This window comes from Silurus meridionalis, chromosome 9, assembly GCF_014805685.1.
Source record: "Silurus meridionalis isolate SWU-2019-XX chromosome 9, ASM1480568v1, whole genome shotgun sequence".
Taxonomy (NCBI): domain Eukaryota; kingdom Metazoa; phylum Chordata; class Actinopteri; order Siluriformes; family Siluridae; genus Silurus; species Silurus meridionalis.
Genome location: NC_060892.1, coordinates 18,560,220 through 18,580,328, shown reverse-complemented (window position 1 = coordinate 18,580,328; position 20,109 = coordinate 18,560,220). Strand labels below are relative to the sequence as shown.

General features: G+C 35.5%; 2 protein-coding genes across 2 annotated transcripts in view; both read left to right on the top strand.

Annotated features, from left to right (window-relative positions):
* Positions 1-2,443: 2,443 nt before the first annotated feature.
* LOC124391317 (cell wall protein DAN4-like) lies at positions 2,444-5,965 on the top strand. The gene is made up of 4 exons (XM_046857819.1): positions 2,444-2,570; positions 3,849-4,247; positions 4,326-4,492; positions 4,602-5,965. Exons 1-4 carry the CDS (start codon positions 2,513-2,515, stop codon positions 4,647-4,649), a joined length of 672 nt encoding a protein of 223 aa, XP_046713775.1. The 5' UTR covers positions 2,444-2,512; the 3' UTR covers positions 4,650-5,965.
* A 3,096-nt stretch (positions 5,966-9,061) lies between these two features.
* LOC124390986 (cAMP-specific 3',5'-cyclic phosphodiesterase 4D-like) overlaps positions 9,062-20,109 on the top strand; it is a 76,420-nt gene continuing 65,372 nt past the window's right edge. Inside the window, exons 1-2 of the mRNA XM_046857162.1 lie at positions 9,062-9,334; positions 10,978-11,028. Coding sequence (XP_046713118.1) covers positions 11,005-11,028 — 24 coding nt within the window. The 5' untranslated portion in view covers positions 9,062-9,334; positions 10,978-11,004. The remainder of the gene's footprint in view (positions 9,335-10,977; positions 11,029-20,109) is intronic.

Here is a 20,109-nt window from a genome sequence, read left to right as displayed (position 1 = left end):
ATTTTCCATCTTAGCCAGTAGGATACTGTAAATTTATTGACTGTGAATTATGTTTGTTTTTTTGACAACTTCAAAATGTCAGGTTAGTTTCTGTTTTTATAGCTTACAGATCTTGAATTAGCAATTTTAATACAGTACCAAGATTCCATTCAGTAATCTTTCAGATACTTTACTCACCCTTTACTCACTTTACTCACAAATACACAGCCTTGCTAATTCAGAGATGACCCTACACTACCTTTAAAAAGCTGGTTCCAAGCTGCCTAAAATATTACTTAAAAGGAAAGATCTAAGAAACGCTATAATATGATGTGGGTCATTGGGATGTTGTTTTGCAGCTTTTTTATTGTAAATACTGTTCCATGCTGCCAAGCTGTAATTACTCATGCTTACTGGTGATAAATCTACAGCCATAAAATAAGATGTGTTACTATCCATCAAGAAGTTCAAGCAGTGGTACCTTGCATGACAAAAAAGGTGAAATGTCTGCATACAAAGAAAGGAGAACAATTAGCTTTATCTGCCTTCCTTCGAAATACAGTTCACACCAGTCATGATGACACAGTGACCTTTTGGAGATTGGTAAACTGCAGGAAAAGAGATAAAACCATGAAATAGGTCCAATTAACAACTAGGAAAGCTTTGGTCTAGGTAAATTTGTACAGCACATTATTCCCACTGAATGCTTTGAAAGTCTATACACTACACACTAAATTGTTCTACATTATCAACATTATTTGAGGAACTTAAAATAGATTGAAAAGTGTCCAAGAACAGACTAATGGGGTGTGTGGCTCATTATCTTGCATCGTGTGAAAGAAGGAAACTGTGAGCAAATGGAATTATTCTTAAGTGAGAAAGTCACTATTTAGCATATTTAAATGCATTTTTTATTTGTAAAGAAAAGAAAAATGCACCAAATATATAATAGTCTGAATTTGCATAGTTGCATAGTTGATATTTTTTTGCCAAATGTAATATTTATACATTAAACAAAGCTAAAACTCAGTTACAGAAATAATGAATTTGTGTATTCCTGTGTAATTTATTTACTATACTGTTTTTGTGCTTTTAAACCTTGTGCCAAAGATTCATACAGGTTTGATTTATAATACATTTCTTACATTGAAAAGAAAATGCATTTAAAAAAACACAAATATTTAGAATTTTGACAAATTAATTGAATCTTTTGGATTAATCTAATACAATAAATATCTCATAATTAATGTGGATATGTGCTGGGTGCAACATTAAAAGCATTTACTAATAATTCATTTGATATTCTGTGATGTAACTTTTCTTTGTTCTTCTTTTCTTTGTTTATTGGCACAGAGACAAGCCACTGAAGACATGTATCATGATGTATAACAACTTGATCCTTCTTAAAAGGATCAATAAAATACCAAAGCAAATAGTGACTGAACTAAGGTTTGCAAAAATCTTTTTTTTGTTAGATTGTTTCCAAACAAATTTATGATTATTGAGCTAACATTTAGATTTGTTTTACTTGTTTCAAGCTTGAAATCATCTTATTTTAGTAGATTATTGGGATGGGATGCTGTGTAAAATATAAATAAAAAAAGATTGCAATGATTTGCGATACATTTTTATTTACAGTAGATCACAGAAAAACATATAACATTTTTAAACTGAGGATATTTTACCATTTAAATCTGTATACATATGGGGACTGAAGAGACCAGTTGCTGGACATTTTGGGCAAGGAATGTTCTTGTGTCCGATACAGAATTCTAGCCGCTCAACAGTCATGGGTCTTCTTTGTTGTATTTTTTGTTTCATCATTTGTTAATGTTTTCAATTTGTTTAAAGGTCTTGACTGCAGGCCAGTTAAGAGTGAGTCTGTTCTGCTGATATTCTGCTTCATTGTTTAATTTGCACAATTTAATTTGTTTAAAATAGCTCAAGTGTTAGCTGCCTTTACTGTTTTAACTATTGTATTTATCATAATACAGAAGACTGGTTTATTTTTAATCAACTGGTGTGAATGTTATAATGCTTTTGTTCTACACATTATTAATGTAGAATGGTTCAGAAATTTTAAAAGGGGGTATGTTTTCATTTGTAAATTGTACAACTCTATTTTGATGATTATGGTTTTAGAGTTCAAACAGCTTCTACTAATTATTCATTCCCTGCTATAAAAAATGAACTGTTACATAAATCAATTGTGATTAGATTTCCCAGATATTTTTTTTACATTATGTTACACTTCTTTTCTTTTTTTCTCTTTTTTAATATTTACATTAAAGACTAGCCATTTCAGGCTTGTTGAGCATGACGTATAACATCTTGATCCCTCTTTTAAATATAAAGTCTACCAAAGCAAACATTGACTAAGGAGAGTGAGATATTATTGATATGATCCTGTTGAAGAAACCACACCTCTGCTATACAGCCACATCCTGTTAGAAGTGTGGTTTCTGATTATACCCGTTGGCAAGTTGCTTCATTGCTGCTTTTGCTAGTGCTGCTGCTGCTATACCATAACAATATGGCTAAAGTGCTACATGTGGGCACAATTTTAATCATTGCATTCAGCATATTACAAGGTAAGTCTGCTAAATATTTTGGAAATGAGAATGTTATACTGCTTCTGAAATGGCACAAATCAAGGAATTCCGGTATGAATACAAATAAATAATTAGTGTAAAAGATTAAGAAATATGAAATAGTGAATTTTGGCAGTATTTCTCATTGAATATGGAAATAAATACGTTGTTAATTTGAGTTCTTTTCCACATTGTATATGTTTAATGATAACTGTAAAGTTAACTTTGCGTGTTAGAAATGAATGCTATATTAAAACATGTAAGGGAATCCTGAGCAACTTACAAAAGAAGCCCATCACTGTAAAAACACTGTAAGATGTAAATATACTTTTTTGGGGGGTGGGGGAGATGTACTTTTTTTAATGTAGTGCTACATCAAGAAGCTTACCTACTTTAACTTTAATTAAGGAAGGAACACAAAATAGGATGTGCTGAAAAAATAATTCATGTTTGGGTCATAACTGCTGTATAGCAGCAAAGTTTACTTATTTAAAAACATTTATCCCATTTATTCCATAACAATTTACCAACCATTACTATTCTGACTTTACAGTTGAAAACATTTGTTTGTTCTGTTAATGTATTGAAACACCCACAAGTCAAGTTAGTTCCTGTTTTTACTTTATAGCTATAGCTATAAAAAAAAAAAAAAAAGTCACTCAGCACCAACCTCAATTTTTCTCTCTCTCTCTCTTGATAGTAATAAGACACACAAAAAAACACAGCTTGACAAGTTAACAGACAACAGGAAAGTACAAAATCATCTTACTCACACAATTAAAAGTTTAGTGTAATATTGGTAGTGTAATAATTTTTTTAAATGTTAGTGTAATAGTAGCTCAGTGGTTGCGATATTAGACTTCTGATTGGAAAGTTGTTAGTTAAAGTCTCACGATGCCTCTTTTTGGCCCTAGAGCAAGGCCCATAACACTTTTTCTGGGGTCTTGCACAATTGTATAAATTTGAGATAATTTTAAGCTGCTCTGGAAAAAGGGTGTCTGCCAAAAATGGCATATATTGAGTTTTGTTTTATTTGGAGCATCTGGCATACCTGTGAATGAGCTGTCAATATAGAAACAATTACATACTAAAATATCCCATGAATGACAGCTCATTCATGCTAGTGTAGTAACTGCCATTATAGAAGATTAAGACATTCTGACTAATCAGATTTTAAAATGCAATGACACTGTGGTATAAAATTTGAATGTTAAAAGATTTCTCAGTAGCTAACTGTGGAATTAAACACTGCACTGTCAATCTTTGTCGCAAAACCAGAATCAGCAGGGGAATCGACTACTCTGCCAACAACTACAGATACAGGACAAAACAAGTCCACTACTGAAACTCCCCATCCACCCAGCACAATAACAATGTCCACCAGCTCTACTTTTACAAATTTTTCAAGAACAGTGAGTCAGAGTTTGACTGAAGTAAATACAACAAACAGCACATCTCCTGAAACAAGCATCGATCAAAGAACCACATCTTCACCCTCACTTAGCACGATCACCACCACGGAAAAGACCAAAACGACGTCAATGGACAGTCAGGACAGTGGAAACACTGCATTAAGGACAACTGAAATCAGTTCAGTAAAACCCCTCCTATCATCTACTATAGAATCTGGCAAGACAGGTGCTTCAACAGAAAACCTGAACACGACCCCAAGTTCAGGTAATGTATTTAATCAGGATCGACAGCTTCCCCATTGTTGCTATAACACATTATTATGAACTTTATATACTGTTACAGCTTCCAGTAATAATGGAGAAGACACCTTGGCGAGGAACCCAGGCCTTGTGGCCATCCTGTCCATTTTCTTTATTATTTTGGCTTTGGTGATTGTGGTTGCAATCAGTAAGATCGCCACGAACTGCCGAAAAAGTTCACAGTTTGAAAGGCTGGATGATTTACCTATGGTGAGCTTCTAATTGCTTATACTCTTGAGTATTGCGTCTGTCAATCACTTAGCATTGCCAGATGCTTTTCTATATTTTTCTTATCAATTCTTTCTTTCACTCCCACCAGAACAAGATGAATGAGGATGCACCATTTGCTCAGTACCCTCCAAAATAAATAATGCTTTGAAGACATATCATTTGTACAATCATTCATGAGAATGCATACTGGGAACTGGGTGGAGTCCTGCTTTAACCAGAACGTGTAGTGCATTGTTGTTCAAATGTGTAATTACGTAATTACACATCAGACATGTTTTTAGAATTAGAAATAATTAATTTCAGGTGCTATTGTATTGGATATGTCACACGATCCTAAGAGCATGCCACTATGATATGTGTGCTTGTGTGTGAGAGGGAGACAGAGGGATCATGGGAGTGTATGCATCATGATTTTTCGCCTCATGCCATTTTTTTTTTGGCTTACATGTTTGCCCATTATATATTTATTCCCTTTCTAGACTTTATTTGTTGTTAAAACTATTGGTTGTCATGAGTGCAAGGGTTGGCGAGGCTATAATTCATTAAGTACCTTCTTCATTGTAGCTTCGAGTACTTTGAACTTACTAAGAAATCATTATTTTAATATTCTCAATGCATTAACTAGGGTGGTGTTGCTACAGCCAGGATTCTTCTTTTTTCCTCGTCTCCATATGAGCTTCCTCTAGGGGGCTCTAGATTCCTCCCATCTCTCAAAGACATGCCAGTAAGTAAATTAATGACTCATACTTGCCCCTAGGTGTGTGTGTGTGTGTGTGTGTGTGTGTGTGTGTGTGTGTGTGTGTGTGTGTGTACGTGCGTAGGTGCGTGCGTGTGTGTAAGGTGTCCTGTGATAACACGGAGTCACACCCAGAGTGTATTCCCAGCTCACACACTGACCTGGGATAGACTCCAGCTCTGGCCAGGACACAGTGCTTACTGAATATGAATGAAAGAAAGGCCAGATATACATATTGGCCAAAGAAAAAAAATGGAAAATGAAAACATGGTGTGTTTTTTGAGGACTGATCTTCATAACAAAGAAAAATATCTTCTAAGCATACTGTAATAAAACCTTTTAATAGGCATTGTGGTGCACAGTGGGGGAATTATTTATACAGAAAATGTACATATAAAAAGAAAACCAACAACAAAACAATCAAATCAATAAATGAATAGACAATCAAGACTCAGCTTACTAAAAAATGCTTTGTTTGGGTGCACACTCTTAGGAAAGGTTACTAAACTGTATTTCCTTTGTTAATTAAGCAATTCTCTTAGGGTTAGATGTATGATATTGGGACATGTATATAGGGCATGTACTGTATCTGTTACCTAGAAAAATGAACATGGTGTGGATTTATTTCTCTATTCTAAATTATATCCGTATGTCCATATTCTGAAGTTTAAAAGTGAGATTGATGTGTATAGTATTTCATAAAAACTCTAAAGATGGCTGTGGATGTTGTTTTTCTTTTTTGGATCGCTTCAGAACTGCAGTTTTTGTAATTGAACAGTTAATGACCAATGCAATACAATAGATTTTAATGTAAAACTATAATGAATTTAGAAATTACTTATACCCTTAAGTTGTTCAAAAGCTTACAATTTCCTTTTAACATTATTGTACTTGTTGACTATATTGAATAAGGAAGTGGTGGCTTAGTGGTTAAGACGTTGGACCCCTGATCAAATGAGTTCCAACCACAGCACTGCCAAACTGCTGCATTTGCCCCCCTAGGCACAGTCTTTTACTCTCATTGATGTCACCCAGATGAGGATGGGTTCCCCTTTTGAGTCTGGTTCCTCTCAAGGTTTCTTCCTCATAACATCTAAGGGAGTTTTTCCTTGCCACAGTCAGGCTTGCTCATCAGGGACAAATTCACACCATTCACCATCACTGTTGATTTGTGTAAAGCTGCTTTGAGACAATGTCTGTTCTGAAAAGCGCTATGCAAATAAACTTGACTTGACTTGACTTGACTCTCAACAGCTCGGTTTGGTAAAAATATATAATTGCACATTGTCTTAAATAAGGGCTTGTGACAAATGCTGTAATTGTATTTCAAGAATGACACATTTTTATAGTCACACTATCTGCTTTCATACAGATAAGGATGAGTTTCCTTCTGCAAACTGCTTACTGTCAAGGTTTCTTTATTATACCATATAGGGACTGTTTACTCATCACTGTCATCTCTGATTCACTCATTAGAGACTAACATAGAAATAATAAATATAAATCAGAAATCTACAGTAATACACAAGATCGGACACCTGACATTTACAGCTTTCACAAACAAGTTGGAAGAACACAATTTATTTTAGGATGTCTTTGCATATGGTAGCATTCAATTTCCCTTCACATAAAAAAGGGGACAGCATTATAATGCCTATGGACACAATGTGAGTTCCATGTAGATATGTTTTTATAAAAGTGGAAGGTATTGAGTAGCCTGCTATAGAGCTCTGATTTAAACTCTATTGAACACCTTTGGGATGAATTCGAACACAGACTGCACCGCAGGCCTTCACATCATTTACATCAAACACCCGTGTGACTAAATGAGCACAAATCACAAGCACAATCTATGTACTGGAACACATTTTCTGAAGTGTGGAGATTAATATACCAACAAATAGGGATCAGACATGGAATGGGATGTTCACAAAGCACAGAAAAATCTTACGTTAAGGTGTCTACAAACTTTTGTCCATATAATATTTTTCTGTAAAACAGATTCATAACAGAGTGCATTGTTCTGATTGCCTTACAAACCTAATTAAAATAAAAAATATATAAATACCCATTTTCAGATGTTTGCATTTGTAAGTTGAACCACTCTTTGTCAAAAATAAATTTTATAATATTTTTAAGCATAGTGATATTATACATAGACTCACAAGCCACTTTAATAGGTACGCCTGCTCTTCCATGCAGTTATCCAATCAGCAATTAGGCTGCAGCAGTGTAAAGTATATGGGTCAAGAGCTTCAACTTGTGTTCCCATCTAGCATAATGAATAGGAGGAAAATGTGACCTTGTGGTCTTTTCATTGCCAGACCTCCTCAATATATTTTGAAGCATGTACCCCCTTAATAGACCTCAACTGGTTTGAGCATTTCAGAAACTGCAGAACTCTCTAGAGTATAGATGCACAAACTAGGGCACATGGGCCAAAGATCCTTTGATTCAGTAAAAAAAATGTACATTATGGACTAGCTTCTCTCTTATTGTACTAGCTCTCTATCTCATGTTTCATTGGTAGTCACTGAATAGCTCTATTAGTCATTACACTCTATTGTAGAAATAAATTGGATTGTTTCTCATTATACTATATGTTTCACTGAACTAGAACTTTTAAAAATAAAATTGCATTAGTTGAGCAGATTACAGAGTGTTTTCATTTATGTATTTGTTTATTTGTTTTCTTTACAAAATTATGAAATCATAAAGGAGAAGAATATATTCTAATCTAATATAATTTCAATATAATGTTTGGTATAATGCAGACATGTCAAATCCAAGGACTAGGGGCACTTTAAGCCCACAGATCCATTGTATTCCATTCTGTTTCTATTATAACTGGCAAAGTTTGACTCTGTGGGCACTGCACAGTTTTTACGCTTCGTTCCTGAAAACAATGCCCCGTGTCTGCCTACAGGCTGCTCAAACACTCTGCATGCTTGAAAGTACATACCTGTGTGAGTAGTTTATTTAAGTTTTCAACTCTATCCTTAGAGAGCACAGAACTGAGCCCTAACCATTAATGGACTGACAGTCAAGAAACAATGGCAAGCATCCTACTGAGGCATAAGTGCATGCTAGCAGAATGTACTGCTTTTACTTACTGTTTTATTTTCTCACTTTATTTTGTATTCCTTATTGTTCATTAATTATTGACAATGCTTGGTCTTCTATTTAGACCCAGCATTTAATTTTGGCCCCCTCTATGATTGAGTTTGACACCCCTGGTATAATGTAAATGTGATTTTTTTTTTTTTTGGCTAATGGCCTTTAATCAAGTTTGGGTTTTTTAGCTTTTCAAATGAAAAATCTAGGCACCACTGCTTTAAAATATATAAATATATAATATATACATACATTAGATAAAAATGAGATAATAGGCACACTGGTTTAAGCTGTCAGGAAAGCTATAGCAACTCAAATCAGCACGTGTGTGAAACGTGGTGAGCTGAAAAGCATCCCAGAAGGCACAAAATGCCCAACCCCAGGAGCCAGGAGCTACAACAGCACTAGGACACATCTGGATCTAATTTTGCTGTTACTAAGGACAATCAACTACTGTGGACAGGATGGAGGGGGAGAACAAAAACATACACGCCCAGACAAAGTACTAAACCCTTTATTTTGTTTGTTTTAGAGTCCGTTATTAAATATTGTCATGGTAAGCTTTCGAAATGAAATGGACTAAAACAGATCAACAATAACACCACAGCTCAATGCTGTATGAAAGTAAGCTCTATGGAACGCGTGTACTATGTTTACATCTGGTGTTACTCATTTCCTGCCACGTGACCACATCAGCGTCACTGGCAGTGAACTTTTGCATTGAGTTTGAAGTTTGACAGCAAGGCAGCCGCGGAGACTCAATATAAATACATACATAAATACATATATATAGCCATACAGAAAGACATAATGCGCCAGTGTGCTGATCAATCCGTGAGTCTTCCAGCTACTCCAACTAGAAATTTTTACCGCTAAAGATAACAAGAAGAAGAAGACCGACAACTTTGTTGTCTCTTTTCAAGATTTTCATCACCGCAAAAAAAAAAAAAGTCAGAGGACCGAGCTGTAAAGTAAGTTCCGAGTTTTCTTCTTCTTGCATAGTTCACACATTTCATATCGAGAACCTTAATGAAATATTACAGATCTCGAGATTATAAATCCGATTTGAAGTGCGATAGTGTGAACTCAAAATCCAGCATTCATTCCTTCATTCATTCCTGTTTCAGAGGTTTTCTTCTGCCACGATGAAAACCGAACATGCGTATTTGTTTGGTTCCTCTTATGAACACATAATTAGTGTTCATAAAGGCACACAGGGTCGTGTAGAACCATTTTGGGGAAACTGAAACCATTCCTATTACCGTCTTGAGTGTAAAAAAAACACTTTTGCAAAAATATATATGTATAATTGCAATTTAAATGCAACATCTGGAATGCACGTGGTTGCATAACATTAAAACATGTTTGCTTGTAGTGTTTAGGGTGCAAGTGGTACCCCTCTAGTACCCCTGAATGTTCTCCATCTGAAATGTATGTGTGGTGTAACATTGCTGTTATGAATATCTATATACTTTTTGTTGCAATCGGATGCAAAAGTAGTCTGTATACAAATGAGCAAAAATCAATTCTAATGCAGTATCTGTAAAGAATGTAATGCATAATGTTGCTGTTATGAATATACTGTGGAAGTAGAAGCCCTTTGCACCCTTGTTACTATCCAAAGGAACTTTTACATGTAGCATTTGTCTTCATTTGCAAATAATAACTACTTTTACATCTGGAATGCATGCGGTGCATAAGATTGCTCCTATAAACCTGTTTTTTAGTGTTTTGTGTTCAAGTAGAACCCCATGGCACCTGTGGAACTACAGGAAGAACCCTTGAATGTAGTCTATAGCCTCATGAATACATGGTTAGATAATCTTCAGAAATGCATCCTGTGCAATATTTGCTTTTGTAGATGTAGTAAGTATTAGCACTTGGTAAACAGTAAGGTATCAGTTCCTAAAAGTTATAATGGCAGGCTTACTTTATGTACTTGCAAATGACAGAATTTTTTAATTTCTTCCAAAACTGTAATCAGAAAAGATTAATGTTTTTTTTTTTTTTTTACTTTTCCCAAACCTAATTTCAGCATGGTAATGCTATAATAAAAAAAAGAAATGATGTGTCTGTTTAATGAAGGACCATTAAACAATTACTATGAAAGGTTTCCAAGTCACTGCACTCAATTTAGAAGACATTGTGAGTTAGGAGCCGGAAGCAGGTCGGGCACTTATTCGTTCGATGTCATAATTGAGCCTTGATGAGCACGCCATTGTTTACTCAAGATCCTTCATCACAATGTTATCGGCTGCCTCCTGAGGGAAGCGCTTGGCTCATGCATTCTTGAATATTTTCTCAAGGCAAAGGGGGAGGGTGGCTTGCTGCAGATCCATATCGTGTTTCGACAAAATAACAAGGTACGGCATCTTTGCCGTTCCCTCCCACCTTCTGCAGCAGTCAGAGTGTGTGCGGTTATGCCTTGACTCTCTTTATTACTACATGCGATAGTATAAATCTGCGTCAGAGCGCTGGATACTTGAGTGCACTCATGAGTGTATTTTATGACACCCACTGATAAGACAGAAACACCTTTAGGCCCTGGATCTTGCAAATTTGACCCCCTATCAAGTGACTGGAGTTATTCATGGCTTGAATTTTGTTTTTTCAGGCAACATAGAGGGAGAAGTCTGTGTCAATGTCTTCTCGTCTGCCTTCAGAGGTAACCCATATCTTCTGAGTCAATCAACCATTTTTAATTCATACAAATCAATTTCAATCATATGAAGCCAAATGAAAGCAAAATAATAAAGTAATGATGAAAATAAAGTGACCAGGTTCAGAATTAAACTTTGTATTGTCCACGTAATTAAGTGATGCCTATGTCATCATGTAGATCAGGCATGTAGTCGGACTTTGCCCATATAAAAGCCCTGTTTATTACCTAAAATCAAAAAAACAACTGTAAAGTAAGGAATTTTTTTTATGAGTGCAAAGAGCTATTTTTTTTTTCTTTCAGATACACACGTAAGAATATAGCTTGCTGTGGTTGTGGGTGGAGGGAGTCACGCTGTCATAAAACAAAGAGCTTATCTCAAACACATGAAGTACTTACACACAATCACGTTCCCCATACAAGCCGAGTACAGAGTACACACACACATCGCTGCCTTAAATTGCTGCATTGTAAGAATTAATGAACCTGAAATGAACACTTCAAGAAAATATTCGGCAATATGGCACATTGTCAGGAAAGTCAACAACGAATAAATAATTAGCTAGTTGAAGATGCACCAGCTGTTAAACCTGATGAAATATGCAGCGTAAATCCTTGAAGCAGATTCTAAGAGCTGCCTTATGACTTTGCTTTCATCTTAGGAACATATTGGAAATTTGTCAGTGTGGCAGTGAGTTTCACACAGCAGATTGCTTTTGAAAAGAGTACGGTGCTGCCGAAGTCAAAATGAGTCACGCGTACGTGATACGAACAGTCTCACTCATTACACATTGAATAGCATTATGTCAAAGGTCCCAAGCAAGCAGCCAACACCTACTTTATAGATGTAGATGTAGATTACTTATTATTTGTTTAGACCAGTCAAGTAAAGAAGAAACACAAAAGCAGAGGAGGAAGACGATTCCTGACAAAGCAATTATTGTGTCACGTTGTTATCAAAAATAACAAATACAATCAAATGGTGTATGCAATGGAATTCATTTCTAAATATATTACACTATATAGAGGAAGTTTGTGGACCATAAGATGTGCTTTCTAAACATCAAATTCCACATTTAGGCCCCATTTGCTGTTATAATAACCTCCATCCTTCTGGAAAGGTGTTCCACTAGATTCTGGAGTGTGCTTGTGGAGATTTGTGCTCATTCAGCTACAAGGGGTTTAGTTAAATCAGATCATGATGTATTTTGAAGAGGCCTCGGGTGCAGAAAGCGTTTCAATTCATCCCAAAAGTGTTCAATAAGGTTGATCTTCCACTCCAACAATTTAATGCTCCCGGAAAACAATGTGGTAACATTTTGGGTAAGAAACACATATGGCTGGAGAAGTCCTGTATCCCAAAACTTTTTTCTGTGTAATCAAATATCATGGCATTTTTTAAATACTTTACAAATTGGTTAAAATTGCTGATTAAACCATTTAGGAATGTGTTTTTATGAGAAATAATTAGTTTAAAATATATTTCCTTTGTTTCAAGACACTTCATTTACCTTGTTGTAAATTAATATCCTACAATAGAATGCACTGTTATGTTTATATATGCTTACTCCTTCCATAATCAGTTCTAAAAGCAGTTCAATCAAGTGAAAAGCAGAGTAATCATCATCACGATCATCATCATCAGAACCTGAAACAGATCTCCGATGATAATGAACATAATCACACCCGCAGGGTCTTACTTCAAATCCGAGGAACAAGCAAAGCAATCAGATTAATGTCGATTAATTAACTGTTACATACCAGATCTTTTGAATATTTTTTCTTAATAATCATTACAACTCTTCAAACACTGATAGCGTCTTGTTTTTTTAATGCATGCTGATTTGCGTTGTAATGGCTTTCATTTAGTCTTTAATCAAATCTGTTTTGACTATGACATTTAATGAAGATCCCTGCTGAGGCACCATGTGGAGTGGAGTTCACAGCACAAACAGAATAGAGAGAGGGATGTATCTGGAGATGTATAAACTAATACCGAAAATGAAATCTGTGTTTTCTTGTAATCTATAAATCAAGTTGAAGAATAATAATATATTAAAGCAATGTACATAACCCCCAAAAAAGAAAGTTATTGTTAATAATCATAAAAAGAGATTAAAATTCGTAAAAAAAAACTAAAAAAAAAACAACTGTTGCTGACGGTTTTTCTGGATTTACATACCGGTATGTTTGTCTGTATATATATATAATATGTTGTAGTTTGGAGTTTGTCTAATTAATTTGACTGTTCTTTGTTAGGATTTATCTCTGTGCTCATTCCACTAAATGGTTAATGTGTAATTTTGTTTATTACTGCCCCACTGCCTAGCCCACATACTTACAACCCCAGAAGTATTGCACCAGACATGGTTCAGTTAAATAAACATTACAAAATGACCCCAACTTTGACAGCAAACTATGCCAAAACTATATCTTACAATACATGCAATCTCCTTATTTTTTAATCTATGAATAATTAATGTCATCATAACTTTACATTAATTGGTACCCTTTTCAAATTTCCAAACATTTAAAGGTCAGTCCAAAACATGTTTATATATTTAATGTAATTAAAAATACACCAGTAAATGCTAACAGTTAAAATGGTTCAAATTAATTTTAACGGCCATGAACACAAGACAGCATCCAGAGCAAAGCTGTCAAAACTAGTGATTCAGGATTCCACGGTTTATTTGACATGTGCATTTGTATCAGGTATGCTGAAATGTGACAGTAAAATGAGACAATGCAAAGACAACATATAGACTATGCAGACAATAGAATAATGGATGTAGGGGTTAGAAAAAGAGTATGCAAATAATAAATAGATTTATATTAAAAGGTATGTATGGTGGTCATGAGTTCAGGGTGATGAGTTGAGGAAAGGCAATTCATCTTCTTAATCCCGTAGTCCTGGCCATGTGGTTGTGGAGGTGTTTTCCAGGCTGCAGCCATTGAAACAGTCTATATTTGGGGGTGTGTGGGTTCCTTTAAAGTCTTTCCTGTTCTGGTCCTGCACCACCTGGAATAGATATCCTGCAGGCTGGGATGTGCTGACCTGGAGATCTGTTTAGTAGACCTCACCATTGCACCACCAGCTGGTGGTGATCCTAGTGAGGATTCTCTTTGTAATTTACACAAAGCCAGCAACATGGCAACATGGTTTGCTGAGGCGAGGGTAGAAAATCTTTAATTTCTCTACCCCAATGAACACCTCTGACATGAAGTTGTTCCATAACTCCTGGAACTCTGACTTCACCCCAGACCTTGCTCACTATCAGTGCAATGGCCTCAAATGTGGGAATATATCAGGAAAATGGTGTGTCCACTTACATTTGGCCATAGTAAGTGTAGTTAAATATTAGCTTGTAATTGTTGTTTATTGTTGTTGTTAAGTTATTTATTGTTAGGCATAGATTATGTACAATATTCAACATACAAGTGAATGAACTGTTACTACAAAAAAGACAGTGTAATAAAACATGCACACTCAGCAGATTTGGCTGATTTTATAGAATATTTATCAACACCTCTTGGCCCACTCAGTTGGCAGAATTCAACAGTAAAAACCATTTCAGCATTCGGAAACAAAATACAGTTGCTTTGGGTCAGTCAAGGATTTCTCTTTTAATAGTCGCAGGTGTCCTGGCTGCCCCCAAATCAAATGAACTCATGGCATCTAAAATGCATGTTGCTTGAGCCTTATTGCTGAGCAGATGGAGGCACAGTCAGACCTTAGTCCCCATTCTGTGGTGACTCTTACACAGCAGGCTTGTTTCATAAATTCGTGTTGAAGAGAGGCTTTCAAGTAGGTCAGTCCTGAATATTTAATGCAAATACTAACTAATACAAATAGATTTACAAACACAAAAGCAACACAGGGGCAGCATTAGCTTTATAATATTGCCGTTAATTTGGTGTAAATGTTCAGTTTTTCAGAGTTTGTAGATCTAACGATAAATGCATACTGAATTGAGTTTTTTTAAAACTGAATCGCATCTACTGATAATAACGCTTTATGGTAAAGGGTCATAGATTGGATACCTGGATAAATGTGATATAGCATTAGACTAACACTTGCCTTTTAGTGCCTTATATCCAAACAGAAAGCATAGAATCAAATCTGTGTTTTGGGTTTGTCAATGATGAACACCAGGACACTTTGAATAACCTGTGTGGAGAGATTGATGGGTCTGAAAAAGAGGAAATTGGAAAATTTATTTATTTTAGACATGTTCATTTTTTTATTTTGCTTTTCAGTTTAAGAGTGGCTAGAATACACACACAACTCTCTCTCTCTCTCTCTCTCTCTCTCTCTCTCTCTCTCTCTCTCTCTCTCTCTCTCTCTCTCTCTCTCTCTCTGCTGTCTCTCTCTCTCTCTCTCTCTCTCTCTCTCTCTCTCTGTGCTCTCTTCTCTCTTCTCTCTTCTCTCCCTCTTTTGTTTCTTTCTGCCACACACTGCAGCATGTGCAATTAAAACTCAGCAAAGGTGTGTGATCTTTACTACTCAATTCCAGTGGCTTCACCCTCCAAACAGGCAGATGATCTAAACACATATTCTGAACCTGACATATTCTTAGAGGTTTTATATAAAATATATGGTTATATGTAGGGATACACAAATACACTCCATATGTCTGTATCTGTATCTTTTTTTTTGTGCTCCAGTGAACCCTTTTAGTATACTGGAAACATTGGGGAAGTACAAATGTCAGGATAGCTTTCAAATTTGGTGCTGACATTTTCTTAACTGCAGCTGTATTACTCAAGTTCATAATTTGAGTTTATTTTCTCTAGAGAGTTGTTATTTTAGGATGTATTTTTTATGCCTGCTTAGGATATATTCTAAAGCAGTTATTTGATACTATTGATTCAAATAGTGAAATATAAATCTGAATCAAACTTTAAAATGCATTAGGATGCATTTGAATCGAGCTCAGTACATCACTATTTGTAACTGTATAGTGCTCCAGATATTCATATTCATATCTATATTAGGATTTAAACCTGTTGTGTTGTCATTTTGTAAACTTGCCTGTGATATTATTAAAACTAGTAGCCTAGTTTTGAAGCCCAGTGACCCTAAGGATAAATTAAGACTGTGCATTCATTTCTGACACTGCTTGTGTCCTACAAAATTCAAATCACAACCCATATCTCCTAGTTATATATGTATCTGTGTCTTCTTAGAACCCCTGATGCTGATGCTGATAATATATTCATATTTGCTTTTGTACTGGATTTCAAGCATTGGGCCTAACCCCACACAGAATTACATATAAAAAAGAAAATCTATACCATGCAGAACCCCAGTAGATATAACTGGTCTATTATTTTAGGTCACAGAGTGGTAAAGACATGCTGTTGAGTTATCTGTTATTTAATTTCATGGAAAAAAATTAACTTTTCTCCAGCATTGGAAAGACTTGCTAAATGTTAACAGTTGATTGTTATGCTGTTTTGATGGTTAAGTAAGACTTGGGTGTTGTTCAGGTTTTATTCTAATGACCGATGAAGAATTTCCTTTTTGCTGGGAATTGGTGGGGAAATTCCACATATTCCGTTTATAGCACTCCGCTTCCCCACCATTTTCCGAAATCCTCAGTACAACCAAGAACTATGTTATTGAACCAGTTACATGATCCATATTGCTTTTATATATCTAAATATATAAAAGGGGTTTTCATCCTGTCATTGCAGAGACTTCTTACTCTTGTTTTTCACTGCTGATGCCACTGATTATTTAGGGGTCTGCCTTGTGGTGTCTGTCTGCCAATCACCTGACCTTGGGCCTGCATTATGCTTTTGAGTTTTTTTTGCCATTTTAATTGTTCTCTCACAGTCATTCCAGTAAAACCCTGGATGTGAATCCAGCCTTATCTGTACACCACTGTCTGTAACAGTTTTGACTGTCACATTTTCTAACAAATTTAGCTTGAAAAAATAATCAAATTATTTGTAGCTAGTTTTAAACCAAAATCACCCTGACCAGGCAGTTACTGAGGATGAGTACATGAATGATTGCTTTAATTGCATGGGTGTAAGTGTGTCATGTACGTATGTTCATCACTGTGGTCTTCTTTGCAAGGTTCTACTACTGTATTCGATCACCCCAATAAAAAAAAAAAGAAAAGAAAAAAGCAGACCGCTAGGTCTAAATGCATTCTGCACATCTAGACAATTAGGCACTGCCTTTAAACATGACTAATGAGCAAACAAAAGTAACAAAAACAATAAAACTCCACAATGAGGCAGCAAAAATGGTATCTTATTTATTTATTTATTTATTTATTTATTTATTTATTTATTCCTTACCCAGCTTCTATCATTCAGACAAATTCCTTTTCTGGCAATAAAACTCTGATTCTGATTAATGTTTATATTAGAGTGAAATGAGTAATACAACTTGTATTGCTGTTTATGATGAATAAAGTTGAATCATTTCCACAAATATTATTTCAACATCATCACTTCATGAGTCATCAAACGTCTAAAAGGTATGGAAAGAGCCTATAGCTTCAAGGAAGTCCTTTAGCATTTCCTTGTACACTTAAACTGAATTGGCACATATTTCATCACAGGGATTTGTAGTAAAGAACTGGTTCTGATAGATATCCTTAAAAAAGCTGACCTCAGTTTTGGCTGAAAACAACCACCGTCTGTTCAGATCTCTCCTGTAGGCTTATATGTCAACATACCAGCTGTAGCCAAAATATTACACACGGTTTGCTTTTTGCACATTTAATGTCACGTTTTTTTATTTAGAGGAATGTATAACAAAATGAAACCCTTTGTGTGAACAGAAGTTCCTGAAAACCACTACACAGTATGTGGCATATTCACTCTTGTGCTAGATAACAGATAATCCATCACCCAAGTCCCTCGCTAATAAGGAAAGGCGGCACAAAATTAACTTTTGTCACTTCTGAAGAAACGTTACTGTATGTAATGTAACACTTTTCTAATAGTTTGACACCTCTGAGGCCCACAGCGGAGACACAATGTGGAAAAGGAAGTTAGAGCACCTTGTTTGGGAGAGCGTGTGTGTATATGTGTGTGCCAGTCGGAACCTGTTTCATTTTTTTCCGGGAAACTGTGATCACAGTTTTTGTGAAGGCAGGCTGGGTCTTGATTCGGCTACACTGTCTGTAGGATTGTATTGTTTCTTTTGAGATCTGAGCAACACAGAAATGATTTATTATAGAACAAACAATACACTTTATTAGTTTATTGGTAAGAAAGCTTTTCTGGTGGCATTAAGCCATGTTTGGTGCAGGTTATACAGGTCTCATAACTAGAGTGACAAATATCATTCTTCCAAAAGATACTCCCCGATTTGGTGTTTTAATGACGGCGGTGGAGAGTTCTGTTTGACACATCTGTTTAAAAAATCTTCTGTTTTATGTAATACTTATAGACACTTCCTTCTAAGGGAAAGATCAATGACAAAAAAAACCTGAATGCATTTTGCTGCTGTGGTTTATATTCACTTCTCTCCAGCAGCTGGTTTTGTACTAAATAAAATAATGTGGTTGGATGTTCTTTATTTTTTCTCATTTTCTCCCCATATTTTGTTAATTTCCACCAACCCACTAGTTTACTCTCCACTATCACATGACAACTACAACTCATGGTGGGTAAATCAAGCATATGCTCCCTTTAAGACATAAAACCACTGCTCATGAAGTGTCTGTTCTGCATGCAGAGACTGAGATGTAATATTTAAGTTTACAACTTTGTTCATGTGCACACTTATAATCTGGTTTGTACATTATAATGAATTTTAGTGGTTTTAGTGTAAATAGAATTTCATAGAAAATAGTTTCCCTATTAAAGATGGTTCAGAGTTGAACCCCTTTGAATGAAAACTATCCAAGGATGCCTTAAGGAACCATTTTTTGTGTATTTTAAAAACTGTAATGTAAATATACAAAAGTGGACAAAAGTACTGGAACACTTTTTCATATTTAGTATATGTGGTTCTTCACCAAACTGTTACCACAAAGTTGAACAGGATGTCTTTCTTTTAATTTGAACTAGCCAACTCAAACCAATTCCAGCATGACAATGCCCCCATGCACAGAGCAAGCTTAATGGAGATATGCTTTACATTGGCTAAAGTGAAAGATCTTAAGATACAGCTCTGGCCTTAACCCTATTAAACACCTTTGGGAGGATTTGGAATGCTGACTGCACCCCAGGCCTCCTCACTCTGAATCACAAACTAACACCCTTGTGGCTGGATGAGCACAAATCTCCACAAACCACACATTACAAAATCTAGTGGAACATCTACCCAGAGGAGTGGAGGTTATCATAATGGCAAACAGGGACTAAATGTGAAACAAGATATTCAAAAAGCTCATATGAATCTTATTGTAAGGTGTTTAAAACCTTTTTACACACTGTGCACACTGTGTTATTCCTTTTCATACAGCGGCAAAATAGATGATTATATGTTGTTTCTTTGTAAAGAAAAAAATAATAACATGCTTTTATCATTTTATATTTTATGTCTGAGGAAAAGTACTATAGACATGTTTATAGACTAGAACAACCATATTAATATCAACATATTTTTTTCTAAAATAATTTTGTCACAATACACACATTCTTTTTTCACTGTTAACACCACAACGCAATATCACTGAAAAACAATGACTGACATTATAATAATACTAAAACAACCACCGTCTGTTCAGATCTCTCCTGTAGGCTTATATGTCAACATACCAGCTGTAGCCAAAATATTACACACGGTTTGCTTTTTGCACATTTAATGTCACGTTTTTTTATTTAGAGGAATGTATAACAAAATGAAACCCTTTGTGTGAACAGAAGTTCCTGAAAAAACACTACACAGTATGTGGCATATTCACTCTTGTGCTAGATAACAGATAATCCATCACCCAAGTCCCTCGCTAATAAGGAAAGGCGGCACAAAATTAACTTTTGTCACTTCTGAAGAAACGTTACTGTATGTAATGTAACACTTTTCTAATAGTTTGACACCTCTGAGGCCCACAGCGGAGACACAATGTGGAAAAGGAAGTTAGAGCACCTTGTTTGGGAGAGCGTGTGTGTATA